This window comes from Trachypithecus francoisi, unplaced genomic scaffold (assembly GCF_009764315.1).
Source record: "Trachypithecus francoisi isolate TF-2019V2 unplaced genomic scaffold, Tfra_2.0 Lachesis_group3, whole genome shotgun sequence".
Taxonomy (NCBI): domain Eukaryota; kingdom Metazoa; phylum Chordata; class Mammalia; order Primates; family Cercopithecidae; genus Trachypithecus; species Trachypithecus francoisi.
This window is the reverse complement of record NW_022681468.1, coordinates 117,009,485-117,023,824: the sequence shown is the minus strand read 5'-3', so window position 1 is coordinate 117,023,824 and position 14,340 is coordinate 117,009,485. Positions and strand designations below refer to the sequence as shown.

The following is a 14,340-nucleotide window of genomic DNA, read 5'->3' as shown; positions in this document are numbered from 1 at the left end:
TTTTTCAACAAATAATTTGCAAGGAAAAAAGAAAAGGAAGAAAAGAGGAAACCACAGATGTAAAGAGATTACAGAGATAAAGATATATAGATTCAAAATGTCAACTCTTTGACTTTAAAGTATAAACTTCATCTGAATCCTTATTAAAATAAATGGTACAAAGACATTTATGAGACAATGGAGGGAATGTAAATGCTGACCAGCTATCTGATTAAGGAGTTACTGTCATTTTTTAGATGTAATAATGATATTGTAGAAATATTTTTTAAAGGCTTTTTTATAGATATATACTGAAATATTTTTGGATAAAATAATAGCTACAATTTGTTTCAGAATAATCCAGGAGACAGGGAGATATATATGAAAAAAACTACCCATGAGTTAATTATTGTTAAAACCGGGAGATGGGTGCATGCCACTTATTACAGTATTCTCTCTCCTTATGTATATGTTTGAAATTTTCCACAATAAAAAGTTAGCAATTCAGAATATAAACATGTTTCAACTTGTTTAATAATGAAGGAAGTGCAGTAGGAATACCAATTCTAAGTATTGTCACTGGGTTATTTTAAAATAAAATTTCTAAGTAATCCTTCAAAAATTCAAACTTTATTTTAAAATAGCATTTTGTGTGGCCCGAGTGATTACTGGCAGGTTTTGAGTAATCCGGTTAATTTCAACACAAATTAGAAATATCTAAACTTTTTTTCTACAGAAGACAGAAAAAAAAAAGTCCTAATAATCAGTCACAGTTGTTTGGTCAGGCATATCGCCCAGGCTGCTGTGTGGTCAGTAAGCCAATGAAATGAAATACCAATAGGATCTCAACAATTAACTACTATACCACTGATGTGCCATGTATAGATGTTAGGAGGAAAAGCGATTCATGTTTGATTTAAACTAATTCTTCATGTGATCTTTACTTCAGGTTAAAAAGAAATACAACCAGCCAAAAACTGCTTAAAAAATTAACAATGTAATTTCAAACATCACTGAGGAAACACTAATTTAGGACAAGGCTTTAAAGATTGGTTCAGTAGCCACAGGTTATGAAAACATGTCTCCAGTCCTAAACGATGAAGGAGCATTTCTTTTTTTTTTTTTTTTTTTTTTCCACTCTTGTTGCCCAGGCTGGAGTGCAATGGCATGATCTTGGCTCACTGCAACCTCTGCCTCCCGGGTTCAAGTGATTCTCCTGCCTCAGCCTCCCCAGTAGCTGGAATTACAGGTCCCCACCACCACACCCAGCTAATTTTTTGTATTTTTAGTAGAGACGGGGTTTCACTATGTTGGCCAGGCTGGTCTCAAACTCCTGACCTCAGGCGATCCACTCGTCTCAGCCTCCCAAAGTACTGGGATTACAAACGTGAGCCACCACGCCTGGCTTGTGCATTTCTAAACTAATAAAAATGTATAGTCATGGGAAGGAGGGGTAAGGAATCAGTTTCTCCTACAGTGGCTTATATCCCTGAGAACAATACCTGCCTTTCGGAATCTGTCCTGGAGCAGGCAGGTGCACCTTGGGGAGCTTGTTACTTCTTAATTACACAGGAAGCTCCATTCCCATGGGTTTCTGCCCTCCCCCTTCTCCTTCCTTGCCTACATTAGCAAAGAGCTGGGGAATTAAAGCTTCAAAGGTTGGTGATGACAGGTGGTGACAGACCGATGTCCTGAAGTCCAGGTGAACAGCAGCACAGTGGCCAAGGCCAACCACATTTGAAACTCATACTTGCATCAGAGATGGCTGCAGAATTGCGGGAAATGATTTTCACTTTTCTGGAAGGGAGAAAAATTATTTTCTGGTGTTCAGGCTCACACCAGATATCAGAGTGGAATGCTACACCATTCTTGACTTCAAGGGGTTTCCATGGGTAGCCACAGCAAAGGAGAAATTATGAAAGGAAATGAAACATCTTCCGAAACTGGGAAGGAAACTGGAGGGAAATTTTTGTTTTGGGAAAATAACAATTTTATTCTTTCTCCTAAGTTTGTGATTAGTATTCCAAGTCCTTATGCTTGAATTACTTAGCAAGAGGGTATGCTTATGCAGAAGACAGGGAAATGGAGAGAAAAGAGCAGGAATATACAAATGTGAAGGTTCCTTAACAGAGTTCATGGTGGAGATCATAGACACTGGTGGAGTTTTTAATCCAGAACTTAAAACTTAGGAAATACCTATGATGCCACTTTAGCTGGAAGTAATGGAGACATCTGATTCCAAATTCATATTTTATTTTTCTTTATTATTTATTTATTTATTTTATTTTTTGTTTTTGAGACAGAGTCTCACTCTGTGGCCCAGGCTGGAATGCAGTGGCATGATCTCAGCTCACTACAGCCTCTGCCTCCCAGGTTCCAGAGATTCTCTAGCATCAACCTCCCAGGTAGCTGGGATTACAGACATGCACCACCACACCTGGCTAATTTTTATATTTTTAGTAGAGATGAGGTTTCACCATGTTGGCCAGGCTGGTCTTGAACTCCTGACCTCAGATGATCCACCCGCCTCGGCCTCCCAAAGTGCTGGGATTAGAGGTGTGAGCCAATGTGCCTGGCTCAAATTCATATTTTAAATGCCTATTTGCAATCAGCAAAGAGCCAGGTATGCTGCATGCTCCTTGCTATAAGGATTTGGCTTCACTGGCTCAAATTTTTTCACTCCACCAAAAGATAAGGCACAGGCCCACCTGTCCAATCACGTTTGCTGAAAATACTGTAGCCTGAGTGTAGACAAACTTCCCCGGAAGTTGCTAGAAGTCTCTAGTTAGCATAACCACTGGATGACTGCATGCAGAAGGCCTTTAGGGAACATACAGTCCAATCTCCTTACCTTATGGTATAAAGCAGGGCCAGGAAGCGGAAGTGATTTGTCCCAAGTCGCAGCAAAACAGGAACAGCCTGAGGCTTAGAACTCACTTCTGATTCCGAGTAAGGCTCTTCCCTCCAGCTGATAAACATGGTCCGTGGCAGGCAAGGACCAGAGCGACCCTAAGCAGGTTAGGGGCGGGGTGGAGCCCCCCAGGAGGCACTAACAGCTCAGCAGCTCATGGGAGAGCTTCCAAGAGGCCAGCTGGCAGCAACCCACCTTGGGTACTGCTGACCTCAACCTCAGGGGATCACAGGAGCACCCTAGGTGGATGAATAAGCATGCAAGTCTCTCTGGTCTGTGCCAAAGCTTTGGGGACTTGCTAAATTTAGAAATTTGAGTCCAGGTGCGGTGGCTCACACCTGTAATCCGAGCACTTTGAGAGGCCAAGGCAGGCAGATCACCTGAGGTCAAGAGTTGGAGACCAGCCTGAGCAGCATGGAAAAACTCTGTCTCTACTAAAAAATACAAAATTAGCCAGGTGTGGTGGTGCATGCCTGTAATCCCAGCTACTCGGGAGGCTGACGCAGGAGAATCACTTGAACCCGGGAGGCGGAGTTTGTAGTGAGCCAAGATCACACCATTGCACTCCAGCCTGGGTAACAAGAGCAAAACTCCATCTCAAAACAAAAGAAAGAAATTTGAAAGCAGCCAGCAACATCAAGGCACAGATGGAGTTTGAGCTACCCTCTCCAGGCTATTCAGAAAATTCTCCCAAGGGGAAGTTGGGAAGGAGAACTTCTATTTGGCCCCAGCCTAAACTCTCCTGGAAGCTCGGTGAGGCCTCTGTCAGCTTTCCCCTCTGGACCTGCCCATTTGCCCCAGAGGTGCCCACTGAGGCTACCTCAATGCCTGTCAAACTAAAACTTAAACCTAAGTGTCTGCAGCATGGACTCCAGCCAGCCTGATCAGAAGACTATAGAGGGGGCCAGGCACGGTGGCTCACACTGTATTCCCTGTAATCCTAGCACTTTGGGAGGCTGAGGTGGGTGGATCACACGAGGTCAGGAGTTCAAGACCAGCCTGGCCAACATGGTGAAACCCCATCTCTACTAAAAATACAAAAATTAGCCGGGCATGGTGGTGGATGCCTGTAATCCCAGCTACTCGGGAGGCTGAGGCAGGAGGATCACTTGAACCTGGGAGGCAGAGGTTGCAGTGAGCCAAGAGTGCACCACAGCACTCCAGCCTGGGTGACAGAGTGAGACTCTGTCTCAAAAAAAAAAAAAAAGAAAAAGAAAAAAGGAGGAGGGGCATACTGACTCCTCACTGAAGAATGGGATGGACACCCTTTATTCTACCTCTCCTAGCAAGGCCATAAGTCTGCTCTGAAAGGAGCCAGACTTTAGAGCCGGCTACAGGTGGACGTGGGGTGAAGACATCAGGTTGCCAGGGCACCCTCTCTCGTTCCCTAGGAGCCTGGCCCCTGCAAGGAGGGGCACCTTGAAACAATCAAGCCTAGTGAATGGGGCGGCAAGCAGAGCAGAGACACAAATGACAGCGCGGTGGAGCCCCACCAGTCCCTCTGAGGATACCGCAGAGGGACCCCCGCTGGGGTCCACATCCCTGTGTGTCTCGGGGCTGATTTGGACACAAGGCTCACACATTCACCCTACCTGCTCCAGTGCTAGCTGGCTGAGGATGTCAGGCTGTACCCGACCTCAGGCTGTGTGGCTTGGAACGGGACCGGGGCAGGAACTGACAGGTTCCCCCAAACAGTGTCACCCCCAGAACCCCAAGACCTCATGGAGCAGAAACCACAATTCTGGATGTTATGTGTGCAGCGCTATCTCCTGTCTGCCCTGCCTCTTTATCCCTTCCTCCCAAGGCGACTTTGGACCAGGTCTCGAGGCCAGGAGACCGGCCCCAGCCCGCCCGACCGGGATGGGCCTGGCGCCCGGGGGAGGCTGCGTCGTGCTTAGACAGCTCCGAGCTGCTCAGCCGCGGGCCGCTACAAGTGCGGATCCGGCGGCGAGAGGAAAGAGTCTGGCCCTCCAGGGGCCGCAGGGAAAGCCAACCTTTGGGTCGGGGACAATCAGGACTGGAAGTCGATATCGCGGGGAACGAATGATGAATGAATAAATGAAAGGATGAAGACTGGCGAGGCGGAGATGGGCCATGCGGGGCGTCCCGAGGAGGGTGCCTTTCCCTGCCCGGATGCCGCCGGGACCATCCCTTATCCCCCAGGTCGCAGCAGGACACCCGGTCCTGGCGCGAACACCTCGCGGGCCCCGGGAGGTGCCTGGGCGCGCGGCGCAACTCTGGCCCGGAGCCCGCATTCCGGCGGCCGGGAAGTGCCTGCCCCGTGGGCAGAACGCGCCGAGTTGCCGCAGCCCCAGGAGCCGTCCTGCCCCGCGCGGCAGCCGCCCCTCGCGGCGGCCTCCGGAACCCCGAGACCAGCCCCCGGGCCGCAACTCCTTACCTGCCCGCCTCGGCGGCCTCGCTCCGGCTCAGAGCGGTCATCGCGACGCCTGCACCCAGCGCCCCTGACCGCGCGCCCTGACCCAGCGCCCGCCGGACCCCGCCCGCCCCGTCGAGAGCCCGCCCCGCCAGCTCATTGGCGGGTCGCGCGGGCCGGGCCCCGCCTATTGGTCGTTCCTCCCTTTCCTTCCACAGCTTCCCCAGCTTCCCTCCTTCCCCACCTTCCCCACCTTCCTCAGGTGGGGCCCCAAGCTCTGAGCAGATCCTAGCGCTCGGTCCCCTGGACTGGAAGGTCCCGGAGGCCAAGGCCTGGCGCGGTACCTCCTGTCCCTCACGTCGAGGGTATTGTGTCCCCTCTGGACGCTTCTGTCCTCCTAGTCTTGGAGTTTGGGTCCCTCTGCAGGAACCGATTCCGGCCCCTCTCCAACCTAACCCTTCCCAACATTGAGCTCCAGGGTAAGTTTCAATGTTACCGTGAGTGGGGAACACCAAAAGGGATATTGAACACCACGGTCTGACAGCCAAGTCACCACCACGAGCCCGGGAGCCAGGATGCTCCCACGCACTCTTGCTGGAGTTAACATTGCAATCTCTAAGGAAATGCACTTTTGGAGGAGTCTGTGAAGGGGCTGAAGGTGGACACAAATCAAAGGCAGGGAAGCGGAGGCACAGCTCAGTGTGTGACCATGAGCTGGGCTGAATTGAGCGGTGATAATGGGCCCACAGGTCCTATTCCCCAACTTGCCTGGCCTGCAGGCCCTTTCCTCTTCCATCCCCACCAGGTCACTTGGTCCTTGGGAGTGTGGTCAGGAGAGGGAAAAGGCGCAGGCCAGATTTGGTTCCATTTCCAACTCTCTCCCCCAACCCCTTGGCACTAAGGCATCATGGTGGGAGAGCACCAGCAAACAGGAGGAGTCACAAGGGGAGCCTAGGTCCACAACTGAGGACCTGGGAGCAGAACCCAGTCTCAGGCGTCCAGAGCTGACTCTACAGCCCCCATAAGGGATATGCTATTGCAGGGAGACCAAAGTGGAAGAACCATGGCCAGGGCCTTTGCAATTTGGATTTACCTACCAGAGTGGGAGGGAGGAGGCCTTCTCCCAGCTCTTTCCCATCTCTGGTTCACATAAGCCAGTAACGTCTCCCTGCAGCACTGAAGGGGGCAACCTGTGACCCTAAGATAGTCAGCTACGGCTTTCCCAGCGCCTCTGCACCAGGAGGCTGGCAGGATGGCAGGTGACACCACCATAGCTCCCACCACAAGGGCACGAGGCTGCAGCCATTCCCAGCCTGCTCAGAGGGCAGGGTTCAACCACCTCCCCATACGCAGCAGAAAAGAAACAGGTGCTTCAGCTGTTGTTTATTGACATACAGGTAGGCTCTATAGCAACAGGCCTAGAGGCGCTGCAGTAGTGGGGGAAAATGGAAGGTGGAGGGTGGAGTGTTTGCTGCAGGACAGCTGAGTGGAGGGCAGGACAGCTGAGTGGAGGGCAGGACAGCTGAGTGGAGGGCGGGGACAGGTGCGAACTCGGGAGGCCCAGGGGGGCTGGGGAAGCAAGTAAGGGCCAGGGCCAGAGTCAGCTTCAATGGAACAACAGCCCCGTGCCCTAAGGCCCCTAACTCTCTAGCTGTTTCCTGACCCCAGGCCAGGGTTGGGAGTCCTCTGGGCATCCACTTTTTCTCAAGGAACTGGACAGAGTATACACAGGAAAGGAAGCTGTCACCCTCTTGCCATCTGGCTCCAGGGGCCTCCAGTCCAGCATTCCTCCTTCTTCCCTTGATTGGGTGGGGCCACATGATGGGCAGCCAGGCTCTGGGCTGTCCCACTAGAGCAGGCTGCAAACACAGCCATGTTTCAGCGAGGCACTAATCTTCTTCCCTGGTGTCCCAGCCCACCAGTGCCACATTACAGCCCAGAGTGAGTTCTACAAGCATTGCTGGCCTAATGGATGGGTTGGGGGAAGGGGGTGGGACAGGGGCTGGAGGAGGGGCTCTCAGGTTCATCACGGCACAGGAACAACACGCATGGTGTTGGTGAAGCCGGAGCCAGGGCGCCACCCAGTCAGCACAATGACCACATCTCCCTTCTTGAAGAAGCCTCGGGCCTTGCCTGGAGGAAGAGAAGGGAGGCTGGTGAGTAAAAGCCAAGCCAGGCAGGTGTGCACCTGGGCAGCTGCCCCATAGCCTGAGCACTGAACTAGGCTGGCCGACCACTACTTCCTCACACCAGAAGGTGGCACCAAACTCATAGCCCAGACAAACAGGAGGGAGGCCCTGAAATGTCCTTATCACTCAGATGGCAGGGCTGGCAGGGACCTTTGGACATCTTTCACTTCATCCTCCAGAGGGTGCAAAGCCTTGCCCAGGGTCAGAGCTAGATGCTTCCTGTCATCCGGTGATACCCTACCTTATACAGGGACAATGGCCGCATCAGTACATAATCTGTGTATGCCACCCCACAGCACAGGAGCTGTAGCCAATTTTATTTAAAAAACAAAACAAAACCCTCAGTAATGAGCAGATGCCAAAGAATGGACAATTTTGCTTTGAGTCTCAGACTAGAAGAGAAGAGGAACTGAACTGCTCAGCCCTGCAACTCAAAGGACCCTTTTCCCTCCTGGGCTCAGCTTAGGACTTCCGGGAAAGACAGATTCAGAAAGAACATTCCCAATGAGGGAGAGGAACAGTCAGCTGGGCCTTTTGCCCCTCTAAGGTCCGCATGTTTCCCTTTCTATTCCCCAAACTTTCAGGGTCCCACAGAAGCCAATGCTCAAGCATCCCCAAACCCCTCTAGGCTCTAGCCCCTGCTCCAGCCACGTACCAACATTCATGGCAAAGTTCACCCGGAGGTCCACGTCCTCAGCCCAGGCCTCCTGGACTGGGTCCTTGCACAGCACAGGGAAGATGCCACGGTACAGGTGGGCCTGACGAGCTGTCTGGGGATTCCGGGTCACAGCAATGATGGGGGCACGTGGGCGGTATCTGGCCACCTGATGAGCAGACCTGAGATGGGATGGGGGACATACAGAAGAGACCATTACACAAGGCCCCAGGAAGTAACTCAGGGCGTTCAAACAGCTCATCCTCTCACCCAGCTCCCTGACGGCTCTGGCCTCTTCAACATCTGCTCCCCAGGACCCCTCCCCAGGCTAGGGCAGCCCCTCATCCTATATCCTCCATAGTATGCTAGGCTACCATCTGCCCTCTACCTCCATTCCACAGGCCAAGGGCCCAGGATTATCTTGACCCAGCAAGGTCAGCCTCACTCACTTATCCCACACAGCCCATGGTTGGCAGAACCCCTCCTACACTCTGATACAGAGAGGCAGCCCTGGCCCAGTGTCACCAGCACCCATTCCTCTCGCTGCCGGTGACAGCTACAAGCCAAGTAGCATGTGACTAGCACCTGACTCTTGACATCTGCAAAGAGCAGTAGCAGAGCTGACCAGCCCCCTGGGAATCAACATCAGGCTTCTCTACTTTTGTGCCCTCTCCCTGTCCCACATGGCCCCTGGCTCCTGAAACAGTCCAGCAACTGGGCTATAAAGGCCCAGAGTCAAATCTTGAGTATCTAGGTGAGGCTTAGAAATCTAGGTGCTACTCAGCAGACAAGAACAGGAAATGGGAGTGTTGGTGCAGGAGCAGCTCTAACTGCCAAAGCTCCTTTGGAAGGCAGGGGACCCTTCTGAAGCCCCTCTGCCAGGTGCTTTCTTTAACACTGACACTGCACACTTGTAGCTGCAGCTGTGTCTCAGGAGCTGGGGAGGGGCAAGATAAGGGAAGTTATGAGGACACTCAACAGGTGTCAGGGAAACTTAAGCCGTTTATCATAGCAGAGAAGTCCCTGTACTTCACGCTTGGCCTATATGCAAGGCCTTCAGAGGGAAGCAACTGCTGAAGCTGGGACCAGCTGAGTGAAACCCCAGAAGACTAGAGCTTAAAATAGCCAAACAGCAAGAACTGAACCTTTTAAGAAAGGTCAACCCTATTGGTTGAAGCTGTTCAGCCAAGAGTGGGAGGCTGGAGCCCTCTGCTCAGGGCATCTGCACAGAGCTTGTGTCCTGGTTCTCTGGGCTGCCCACGCCCACCTGCTGCTCTTCAGTGCGTGGGCACTGCCTGTTTGCTCCTCTCTTCCAGGAAACACTCGCTGTCCTGTGGGCAGGGACAAGGAGCATAATCCCTAACTAGGAGAGTGAAGGACATTAACTCAAGGTCCTGGGCTAAGGAAGGGATCCCAAGTTGGAGGCTCAGCATAGGCCACACAGTCCTCAGCCTGGCTGCCTGGCCCCACAGAATGTCAGCCAAGATAGCGCAGCAACCTCTCCTGAGCTGGAAACCAATTTGTCTTTAGGGCTCGAAAACAGCAGGGACTAGTGTGCCAAAATGGAGGCACAGTAAACAGCATTTAAATAAATTCATTTTCCCAACTGAAATTTTTTTTTTTTTTTTTTTTTTTTTTGAGACGGAGTCTTGCTCTGTCGCCGGGGCTGGAGTGCAGTGGCCGGATCTCAGCTCACTGCAAGCTCCGCCTCCCGGGTTCACGCCATTCTCCTGCCTCAGCCTCCCGAGTAGCTGGGACTACAGACGCCCGCCACCTCGCCCGGCTAGTTTTTTGTATTTTTTAGTAGAGACGGGGTTTCACAGTGTTCGCCAGGATGGTCTCGATCTCCTGACCTCGTGATCCGCCCGCCTCGGCCTCCCAAAGTGCTGGGATTACAGGCTTGAGCCACCGCGCCCGGCCCCCAACTGAAATTTTTAAAGAGCACATAGTAACTGGAATAAGCAAAAGTGGTTATCTTTTACTATTTTAGAGGACTAAATTTTTTTTTTTTTTTTTTGAGATGGAGTCTTACTCTGTCGCCCAGGCTGGAGTGCAGTGGCATGATCTTGGCTCACTGCAAGTTCCACCTCCTGGGTTCACACGATTCTCCTGCCTCAGCCTCCAGAGTAGCTGGGACTGCAGGCGCCCGCCACCACGCCCGGTTAATTTTTTGTATTGTTAGTAGAGATGGGGTTTCACCGTGTTAGCCAGGATGGTCTCAATCTCCTGACCTCCTGATCCGCCCACCTCGGCTTCCCAAAGTGCTGGGATTACAGGCACGAGTCACCGCGCCAGGCCTACAGGAGTGAGCCACGGCGCCTGGCCACTAAATTTTCAATATCAAATAACCATTTGTAGTCAGCCTGTGCATTATTACGTAATAAATCTCCAGCATAAACTTGCTTTTGATCCAAATGTTCTGACATTCCTTATGTGTGCTACCTAGAGTCCTTTGGGCCCAGGGAAGGGGCTGTGCTCAATCCTTCCCTGCAGGCCCAAGGTGGCAGGCAGAGGGGTCTTACCTTGGCTCAGTGCCACCTGAGCACTGGTCAATGCACTGCTCCCAGGACCCCCAAGGAGAGGTGCCACTGAGCGGGGCATCCCAGGGAGCCGCTGCCACCTCCTACCTGCCAGACTTGGTGAGGACGATTATGGCCCCACTGCAGCACTTGAAGGAGGCCTCCACGGCACCCACGGCGGTGGCTTCTGTGGGGTCGCTGGTAATGGGCGCCAGGCGGCGGAGTTCCTCAAATAATTGCAAGTGGTAGATGGCGGCCTCTGCCTCACGGGCAATCTAGGGGAGCAACATCCGACGAGAGGGGGACAGAGCTTTGTCAGAGCTTTGTCACAAAAGGAGAGGGAGGGGAAGAGTCACCCGGACAGCTGGTGAGGAACGTGTTCCTGGGGACAAAGGCCAAGAGTAGCCCAATCACTGGAGATGCTGAGCTGAGCCAATTTCAAGACTCCACAGAAACCAGTCCTTCACCAAGTGCCTGTGACATCTGCTGCGCCTACTGAGCCACAGGACCCTTTGGTCCTGCCCTGCCATGACCTCCCTGGCGGTGTTCCTACAGACGAGAAGAGGCTCTGTGCCCAGGTGCCAGGTTGGGCCTGGCTGTCTTCTCCTAGAACAGCTGAAGCAAGAGGCTGGTTATCCTAACAGTGTTACCTGCCCTTAGGGCCCTACCTGCCAGACTCCGTCAGAACTATCAAAGCTGCTGCTAAACACTTATAAGAAGCCTCCACGCTGCCCATGGCCATGGCTTCCATGAGGTCTGTGGAGTGACTTGAGGCTCGCACAAGTTCTTCAAACAGCTTGCGGTGGAACATGGCTGCCTCAGCCTCACGAGCTATCTGTAAGGGTTAGGGGAAGAGGGGAAAAGGAAGAGGGAAAGAGGAGGAAAAAAACGAGACACAACACATGGGAAGACAGAATGGGGAATTAATCAGAGAGGAAGGTAACCTTAGGTTAATTGGCTAAATCTGTCCTTCAGGCAGATGCGGAGGTAGGGTGATGAAAGTCCAACTGCTTCAGGAGGTGCTGCCACTTCCCCTCCAATACAGGGGAAATTGGCTCTTCCGTTCCGGAAGGATTAGACTGGGGATGGAGGGAGATAATCTGGCAGTAGGCTCTAGCACTCTGGCATGAAAACATGCCCAGGCTGGGCCCACACCACTCCCTGGCAGAGGACTTGACCACGCTGCCTCACGACATAGCTTACAGAAAAGAACAGGCCCTCCCTCCTCACATGGCTGTCTGGTTAGGCAGACTCCTGCCCAGCCTCCATGCATGCACGGAGTGAGCGCTCACTTGGCTTCAGGCACACGGATGCACTGGGCCTTTCCAATGGCCTGCCATGGAAACAGATTGAGCAGCGCTGGAAAGCTGGGATCCAAGCCAAAGCAAGGCAGCTCAACTGAGTTTGAAGCAGGAGAACAGAAAACTTGGGCTAACTTGTGAGAGACACACTGAACAGCCATGTGAAGAGATAGATGCCTGTGGAAGCATGCAGATATGTTTAATAAGACACTTGATTAAAATCTAATGATTAAAACAGTCATGAGAAAGCCACTGAGTTATTTACAGATCACTTGCTCAGATAAGACCAAGAGTCAGAAAGACAACGTAAGCTTTAGAGAATTATAATGCAATCACCAGCATCTAAGTAAATGATGGGTGAGGGAAGAATCGGTAATAGCCCCTCATGAATTTCACAGTAGAAGCAGATGTGTGGCAGAATGTACTAGGTTAAAGGTATTCTTTTTGTCAGAATGGAATGCATGCAACCCAGAGGACAGGGAACAGGAACAGGAAACAGAGCCATACCTGCTACTGCTCTTAGTTATGCGTCATTAACTGCATCAGTTAGACACAGGAGAAAGCATCAACAGTGAAGGGAAGGAACTGTTGGCCAGTGTTAACTGGTGACACAGAAAGGAAAGGTCTAGCCACCTGGAGGGGCAGCTACAGCCTGGCCCAGACCTGTAACTTATCTTCTGAGCACTGCCATGCAATCCAAGCCTTGCAGCTCTAAGGTATCTGTCTGCTCACAGGAAACACCAGGGTATGGAGGAAAGGACATGAAATTTAGAAGCTGAGCCTGATTCTTAGTCTCTGACCCGACTGACAGGCTCCAAATGGAGACCTGTTCTCATCTCCTGCTAGACCTAAGAGCATGATGTTGCAGGAGAGAAGACTGGCTTTGGAGTCAGCAGACCTAGATTCAAACCCAGGCTTTATTGGCCATATAACCCTCATCTATAAATGGAGGTAATGGGAGTTAGGAAGATTACATCCATATACACAGAGACTTATCAGACAATAGTAAGAGCAATGAATATTTAATGCTAAGGTTATAATTAAACATATCTAATCCATTTTACAGATAAGGTCTTGAGAAGTTAAATGACTTGCCAAAAGACACATTCAAGTCTCCACGTTCTATGCAGTGATTTCATGGTTCAGTAAATCTAAGTCAAGATCAGCCTCTGTACCACCTTTGAGGCCATGAAGTTACACAATTAAGTAAGGGAATTAGAGAGAGAGGGGACGTGTGGAGAGACCCAGAAAGGCAGCCACTTTAGTGGTGACTGGTTGAAGGTGCACTGTCTCCTGGGACACCTTCCTACCATGGCGGCAATTGTGAGACTGCGCCAAGAGGATCTCAGCATCAGAACAGCAATCACATCGCACAAACGGTGAGGTGTCAGCCAGGCCCAGGCTACATTAAGTGGGCCTGGGAGAGAAACTACTCTCTACTGATTTTTTTGTGTTTTTTTTTTTATGCTTGTTTGGTTTCTTTTTTGAGAGAGGGTGTCACTTTGTCACCTAGGCTGGTACCATCTTGGCTCATTGCAACCTCAACCTCCTTGGTTCAGTGATCCTCCTGCCCCAGCACCACCCCTTCTCCAAGTAGCTGGGACTACAGAAGTGTATCACCACGCCCAGCTAGCTAACTTTTGAATTTTTAGTAGAGATAGGGTTTCGCCATGTTGCCTAGGCTAGTCTTCTGAGCTCAAGCGATCCGCCTACCTTGGCCTCCCAAAGTACTGAGATTACCGGTGTGAGCCACCGTCCCTAGCCTCTACCAATTTCAATATGGGGAAACCCACTAAGGATGCTGATGACAGCCCAGAAAATATCCTTAGTCAAGTATGAACTCAGTTCGCTACTGAAAGAGCATTTAATAGAAATGACATCTCTTCTCTGAAAGCTGTTTAAGCCCAGTAATAACAGGACACATAGTGAAAAAGGAAAGGAAGATGCCCAGACAAGGTGGGTGTTTTAGTTGTTTTTCTTTTTTTTTTTTTGGGTGGCGGGGGGTGGCGTTTTAAACTTGGGGGCTTGGAGGGGCTGAGGTCAAAGGGCAGCGGGTCTTTCACTGGCTAGAAAGGGAATAGAATGGCTGAAGAAAAACCATATCTGGATAAAGCTGAAGTTCACTGAGCCTGACCTAAGACTACTGGGAGAAAGTTAATTTCCAGCACTCTTTTTACCAAACCTATGTAACCCTGATCAGGGATCCCCAACTTAGCTCCAGAGCTGAAACAGACAGGGCAAAGGGACTGAGTCTCCAACCCTGAGCAGTGGCCAGGCACTCAACATGACAAGTTGGAAGAGCCTAAAGAATGAGCTCTCAGAGGAGAAAGAAGGGAAAGAGCCTCCACGACTCCTCCAGATGCTCAGTCCAGGGCCACCAGGGTCAGCCACCCTCCCTGCTGTCTCTATCTG

General features: G+C 51.2%; 2 protein-coding genes across 11 annotated transcripts in view; both read right to left on the bottom strand.

Annotated features, from left to right (window-relative positions):
• The window catches only part of GRAMD2A (GRAM domain containing 2A), a 35,634-nt gene extending 30,248 nt beyond the window's left edge, over positions 1–5,386 (bottom strand). For all 5 annotated transcript variants that reach the window (XM_033189527.1, XM_033189529.1, XM_033189530.1 and 2 more), the window contains exon 1: positions 5,289–5,386. In XM_033189527.1, the coding sequence (XP_033045418.1) occupies positions 5,289–5,329 (41 nt within the window). In that variant the 5' untranslated portion in view covers positions 5,330–5,386. The remainder of the gene's footprint in view (positions 1–5,288) is intronic.
• Positions 5,387–6,632: 1,246 nt separating this feature from the next.
• The window catches only part of PKM (pyruvate kinase M1/2), a 34,599-nt gene continuing 26,891 nt past the window's right edge, over positions 6,633–14,340 (bottom strand). For 4 of the 6 annotated variants that reach the window (XM_033189524.1, XM_033189523.1, XM_033189525.1 and 1 more), the window contains 3 exons: positions 10,736–10,902; positions 8,109–8,290; positions 6,633–7,397 (listed from right to left, as the gene is read on the bottom strand). In XM_033189524.1, the coding sequence (XP_033045415.1) occupies positions 7,291–7,397; positions 8,109–8,290; positions 10,736–10,902 (456 nt within the window). In that variant the 3' untranslated portion in view covers positions 6,633–7,290. Of the gene's footprint in view, positions 7,398–8,108; positions 8,291–10,735; positions 10,903–11,295; positions 11,463–14,340 lie in introns of all 6 variants that reach the window. The other 2 variants (XM_033189526.1, XM_033189520.1) reach the window with 1 other exon arrangement.